Genomic DNA, 6,383 nt, shown 5'->3' on the forward strand with positions numbered 1-6,383 from the left:
AGTATTACAATTCTCATACAGTTTTCCTTTCTTATAATGTGTATGCATTTTTTTAGCACCCTCTGTATAGAAAGATACAGACGTGTATATTAGGCTATATATGCACGTGTTAAGAGCTACTATCCTTTCTTAAACTATTATAACGTATTCTTAGTCCTAGGCCCCCACAGATGAACGTTTTGCCCTAAGGGACCGCACAGTCGCCCACGGGACGTTCCTGGTGGCCTCCTTTCCCCTCTTTCTTCATGGCCGATCCTGGGACCCAGACCCCTACAGGTCCAGTCTGACTAACGAGGTGGCACCGCCTCCTCCCCTCCCAGCCCCGCCTTCAGCGTAGCCCCGCCCCCGACGCACGCTTCTCCAGGCCGGCGCGCCTCGCCCGGCGCGCTGACGTCATGGGACCTGCGCCTCCTCGCGCTTGTGCGGCGGCGCGCGGAAGGTCGTCCCTGTGACCGGCCGGGCGTTTGGAGCAGCTGTCGCCATGTTGTCGGCCGCCGCCCGCTCGGGCCCGTTCGCGCCCGTCCTGTCGGCTACGTCCCGCGGGGTGGCGGGCGCGCTGCGGCCCCTGGTGCAGGCCGCGGTGCCCGCCACCGCGGAGCCGGTCGTGCTGGACGGGAAGCGGCCCTTCCTCTGCCGGGAGTCGTTGAGCGGCCAGGCCGCGAGCCGGCCTCTGGTCGCCGTCGTGGGCCTCAATGGTGAGCCGAGCGGCCGGGAGCGGCCGGGGGTGAGGGGCTCCCGGCTTTCTCGCGCTCTCCGGCCTCGCCCCTGGGGAGCAGCAGAGGAGGCGGGGCTTTGCGGAAACGGAGCGGAGCCCTGTCGGGGGATCAGGTTGCCGGGCGGGTGGGCCTTGCGCAGGCCTCTGCGCCTCCTCGGGCCTCAGGGTCCCCACCTGTGCGGCGCCCCGCGGGGGGGGGGGGAAGTCGAGCATGAGGACGGTGACAGCACCTTCGGGGACCTGTGCTTCATGGACAAAGGCCTGCGGAGGTAAACGGCGCCCCGCGGGGGGGGGCGAGCTCGGGCGGCCGCCCCCCGCCGGCTTCCCCGGCTCCTGTGCGAGCCTTGCCGTCGGCGGCCCGTCGGGCTCAAGGTCGGACTTCCATCGGTTCAGCTCGGGAACGCTGGCGTCCGGCTGCTTCCGGCCAAGTCTGGCGCACATGCTGCTGCGTGAAGGTCGTTTGCCTTCGGGCAGAATTTCTAAACGTTTTTTTTTCCCACCAGTGACATGGATTCATGGTTCCACCAATTTCTATGCTATTCCCCCCGGTGCCGACGGAAACAGTCTGTGTAAAGCCATCAGTACATTTTGGGGGCACTTGATAAGTGCTCGAAACTAGGACCTGCTGTTAATGTTTGTGGCGTTGCCCTGCTCACACCGCCGACCCTCCGAGCCCTTCCCTTTCACCCCCCACCCCCGCCCCCCACAACAATAACAGGCCTCAAGGTCACACAGCGGGTCGAGTGTCAGCAGTGACTTCAGGCTGCGGGCCAAAGGGCTCTCACACCACTCAGCCTCAAGGAGAGCCGCAGGCCGAGTTGGTGATGTGCCCATTTTACAGGCGAGAAAACGGCCCAAGAGGCGAGCGACCTGCACAAGGACACGCACTGTACGAGCCAGCGTGGACCTGAGAGGCCGACCGAGCCTTGAGCTCTGGTGCGCGGCGCCCTCTGCGCAGATCCTGGCTTGTCTTCCGTGCCGGGCCTGGCATTCCTCTGCCCGCGCTGTATCGGCCGCATTGGCAGCTTGCGGGGCGGTGGGCTGTGCGTGGGCTGGCCCCTCGGTTGGAGCAAGTGCTCGCCCACTCCCCACGCCCTCCCCGGGCCGCCTAGATCCGCCGTGACCGGCCTGGCCGCACTGGCAGCAGCGTGGTGACGCGCGCCCTGCCTGCCGAGCTGCCCCCTCTGTCCCGCCTTCATCCTCCCTGTGCTCCGAACTCTCAGTGCCATGCCCGCTCCGTTTTCCTCAATCCCAAGACTTGCCCATCCTTTCAGTCTCCGTTCAGGATCAGGTCAATACAATCTTATACTGGCCAATTCTTTTATGTTTTATGTTAGAGCACAGAACAGTTTCTGCGTTGTGTTTACTGGTGATGCCTTGACCTTGAGCCTGAGGGCATCGAAAATGTCTCCTTTATGCTGTCTTCCGGTCTTGGATTTTGCATACAGTTGGGGCAAAATATTTCCAAATAAAGTGGCGGGTTTTATAGGGGGCACCATTGGGTTTTGGAGAAACTGTACAAGGTAGGAACAGGGTACCAGCCCAAGCCTATTTGGACCTGGTGAGAAACAAAGGGAGGAGAAAACAACGAAGGTGAAAAGCATGATTGGAATTTGTCAAATTGGCTAAAGGTTTTCTTCTAAAGATTGACGGCTTGTGTGTCTTTCCTAAGAAGTGGTAAATAGTGTAGAACCGTAAGGCAGACTTCTGTAATAATTTCTTCGGCTTGTAGCTTAAGTTCCCATTAACATCACCTGTGTAGGCGGCTTGTGGAGAGGTGGTTAGTAGGGGGTGTGGGGTGACGGGTTGGACCAGGAGAAGACCCCAGCCGGGAAGGAAGATTTCCAGGGCACATCACAGCTCACCTTCAACCGGTGTTGTTACAATGGTGTACATTTTCTCTCCTTCTAGATGATATTTCTATAAATACCTGATTTTGCTTTAGTTTAGAATGAAATGTAGCTAGCATCTTTGCTATTGAAAGTCAATACAGTTCATGTAAAATATTTAGAGAATGATTATTGCAATGTGGCAGTTTAATTTCCCAAAGCATTCTTGATGGAATAGCTCAATACAGGATGGGAGTAGACAGCTGGATTTCCTTGGCCAGCAAACCTCTGGATGAGCATGTCAGAGCCATTCTGTTTAGCGTTCCTGTACGTTTCCTTGTGTGCTGGTACGTGGTTAAGGGTTGTTGCTACTGTTTTTGTGTAGAAGTGTGAACTTTGATTCCTTCATCTTCTAGGTGTGATACACCTTTCCTCTGTAAACCCAGACAATGCTAAGGAAAAGTAATTCACCTTTGATCACCAATCCCAGTCTCCCCGGACAGGTTAGCATTAGGTGGAGGTAGGGTAGTACATCATGTGATGTCACTTGGCTGTAGTCGTGAATCTCAAGCAGTCACTACGTGTGTCCTGGTCCCTCCAGAAAATGTTGGGTTAGCCAGAAAAGTACACAGTGGTTCTGGTAGGTTTCACCGTTATTTATGAATACTTACAGCTTCCATAAAGTTCTTGACCTTGAAACCATGTGAAAAGTAGTTGATGTATTCTTCATTGTAATGTTTGGATGAGACAGTTTAGAAGGCTAAGTAGAATTACAGCTTTTATGAAAATGTATTTTATAAGTACGTACTTCCTTTGGAAACAACACATTTTCTAAAAGTGAGGCATTTTTAGCGTTCCCTTTTCTAAAAAGGAAAACTTCTACCAAATGTCCTTGAATGAGTATACAATTCGTAAAGATATTTGCTTCCTGAAACGTACTTATCAGTGACACCAGTAAGTTAAATTTGTCAGACGTTTAAAAATGGTATGGGACAGAAGGATGTAATCTTAGAGGGGAAAAAAACTACTTGCATCCAGAGTATTACATAAATAGTAATTGTTTTTTTATTTAACATTCAGACACAAGTATCTGGCCTAGATATGGCCTGCAGTGAAAAAGAAAGATAAAGCTCCTACTCTTAGGGAAGCGATTGCCCGTCACTGAAGAGCGGGATATGAAAGTTTGCTCTTTTTTTCCCATACTAAATTGAAATAATTGGTTCTTTTTGGAGATTTTATTTGATTTTGATAGCTGTTTCTTCTGATAAGGGCATCCTTTTCTGTCCATTAATGGTTTAATTTTCTGCAGCTAAAGTTATACTAACTGTGCAGAATGTTTATTATCTTGTAATTAGTATTTCATGAGTTTTTAGCAGTTCTTTCAGAGAGCAGGTAGATAGGAATATAAAGTTAGACATTGGCTTAGTAATGTGATCACACACATCAACTTATTGGGTGGATTAGATTTGTTTTAGGGTCTTCTAATCCAGAGAACATGGGAGGTATTTCACATAATTGTATATTATGTCTTGGCATGTTGAATTTGGGGGGAGGGACTTTAAAGTATTGCTGTTTACAGTGCTGTGTGGCTTCATACTTGATGCTCTGAATCGGTACAAATCCCGAATCCGCAGTGTTCAATAGGGGAATTCAATTCACACCTATAACCTTAGATTTCATACCTATGTGCTTAGTGGTGGCCGAGTTCATTTCATCTTTAGTATTTTACATGCTGGCGCTGCCAACTTGGCCATTTCTGAGACCAATGATGCCACTTTTCACATTCTTATAATGTGATTTCTTGCTTGTGAATCCATCAAGGCCTGTTTCCTGATAAAGACCCCCTTCAGGGTCCTTGTCTCACTGTGTTTTTTAACCTCTGTTTATCTTGCAGTCCCTGCTTGTGTTCGTTATTCCCACACAGACGTCAGAGTGCCTGACTTCTCTGATTATCGGCGCAGTGAAGTGTTAGATAGAACAAAGTCTTCCAAAGAGAGCACCGAGGCTAGAAAGGGCTTCTCCTACCTGATAACCGCGACAACGTCCGTGGCTGCTGCCTACGCTGCCAAGAATGTCGTCTCCCAGTTTGTCTCCAGCATGAGTGCTTCCGCCGATGTGTTGGCCATGTCCAAGATTGAAATCAAGCTATCCGATATTCCTGAAGGCAAGAACATGGCTTTCAAATGGAGAGGCAAACCTCTGTTTGTGCGCCATCGGACCAAGAAGGAAATTGACCAGGAAGCTGCTGTTGAAGTGGCCCAGCTGAGGGACCCCCAGCATGATCTAGAACGCGTGAAGAAACCCGAGTGGGTTATCCTGATCGGCGTCTGCACGCATCTTGGCTGCGTGCCCATTGCAAACGCAGGCGACTTCGGTGGCTACTACTGCCCTTGCCATGGGTCTCACTATGATGCATCGGGCAGGATCAGGAAGGGGCCTGCGCCCCTCAACCTGGAAGTTCCCGCCTATGAGTTCACCAGCGATGACCTAGTGATAGTGGGCTAGGGACCCGAACTCAGTCAGGCTCTTCGAGTCTTTATGTCACCTCAGAAGAGCTATTTGAGAGCAAGCCTTCTGTACTTCAAGTCGGTTGATTTAGAATATTTAAGACTTGCTAATAATGTATTTGCAAATGTTAATGTGAAGTAAATTGAATTTAATTTCAAGCATTCACCTAATAAAGCCACTGTTAACATTCTTGAGCTCAAAGACTGGAAAGGTGCAGTGTGTTCGATGGTTAATTCTAATTAAAAATCAGACTGGTGTGCAGGCTATCTGTGAACTCGGTAATTGACTTGCTCACTTCTCTGTGTCAGGGACGCAGATTCTGCAGAGCTCACGGTTAGTATGCGATTACAGTAGCTGGTTGCCTCCGAGTCCTGAGAGGTGATTAAGGCTCGGGCAGAAGCACTAGTGTCCGGGAATCCCTCCTAATCCCGCCCGTGAGTCCTGGCCAGTGTCCCCCCCTCCCCCACCCACACACACTATATAATCTGTATTTTAACACTGAAAGTACTCCATGGAAAACAGCCCTGAAGCCACTCTGAGGCCTTAGCCCCAGCTCTAGCTAGCTGATTTCTGCCTGTGTGACAGGCCTGAAATTTTAGGTGTCACTTAGGGGAAAACATAATTCGAATTCTTTATGTTTAAGAGGCGGTGGTGGGTGTTAGAATCTGAGAGAAGCGTTCCAAATAGGAGTTCTGCCCTGTTACTCGCTCCTGTGTGGGCCTTCATGTCCCCAGCGCTCCTGCAGTCAGCCTACCCAAAGGCGGGAGTAGTGCTGAGACCCAGCCCTGCCTGGAAATGACCCTGCTGACTTGGTTCTGCACTGCTTACATGTTGAGGTGTTTCTTCCAGTTGGATTTGCGGTAACAGCACTTTTCACTGTGAAGTGAGGGTGTGCACAGGGAGACATGTCAGAATTAACGCCCTCTTCTGGCCTCCAGCCTCCAGTTTCTTGGGGAAAATAAGTCCAAGGTCTGCTCCCCGAGGGAACTGGGAGTGGGCTTTCCTCTTGAGACTCTCAGCTGCTTTGATCCGCCTGTCTTATCTGCTGCTGGAGGTGGGTCAGGAATACGCGCTCTGGGCCACCGCGATCACACGTGCATTGTAAGCCATCTAGGCTAAGTGGTGAGGTCTTCCATGCAGGTTTCCAATCTATGAAACCAGCAGCTAAGTATCAAAAAGGAAAGCGGCAAAGTTTCTATATTCATGAGCAGGTGTTAGTCTTTGGTTCATTTTTACCACTAGAAAGAAAATTAGCACATGTTGTAAATGGGGTATATAACAATATTTTATGTTCTCCAGATAATGACAGGCTCAAATATCTCGGTGTAAAT

General features: G+C 50.5%; 1 protein-coding gene across 1 annotated transcript; it reads left to right on the forward strand.

The window, feature by feature from the left end:
• The first annotated feature begins 409 nt into the window (after positions 1–409).
• Positions 410–5,316, forward strand: UQCRFS1 (ubiquinol-cytochrome c reductase, Rieske iron-sulfur polypeptide 1). The gene is made up of 2 exons (XM_019643044.1): positions 410–695; positions 4,439–5,316. The coding sequence occupies exons 1-2, from the start codon at positions 482–484 to the stop codon at positions 5,047–5,049; spliced, it is 825 nt and encodes a 274-aa protein (XP_019498589.1). The 5' UTR covers positions 410–481; the 3' UTR covers positions 5,050–5,316.
• The last annotated feature ends 1,067 nt before the right edge of the window (positions 5,317–6,383 follow it).

The sequence above is a fragment of the Hipposideros armiger genome, unplaced genomic scaffold (genome assembly GCF_001890085.2).
Source record: "Hipposideros armiger isolate ML-2016 unplaced genomic scaffold, ASM189008v1 scaffold_4, whole genome shotgun sequence".
In the NCBI taxonomy this organism is placed as follows: domain Eukaryota; kingdom Metazoa; phylum Chordata; class Mammalia; order Chiroptera; family Hipposideridae; genus Hipposideros; species Hipposideros armiger.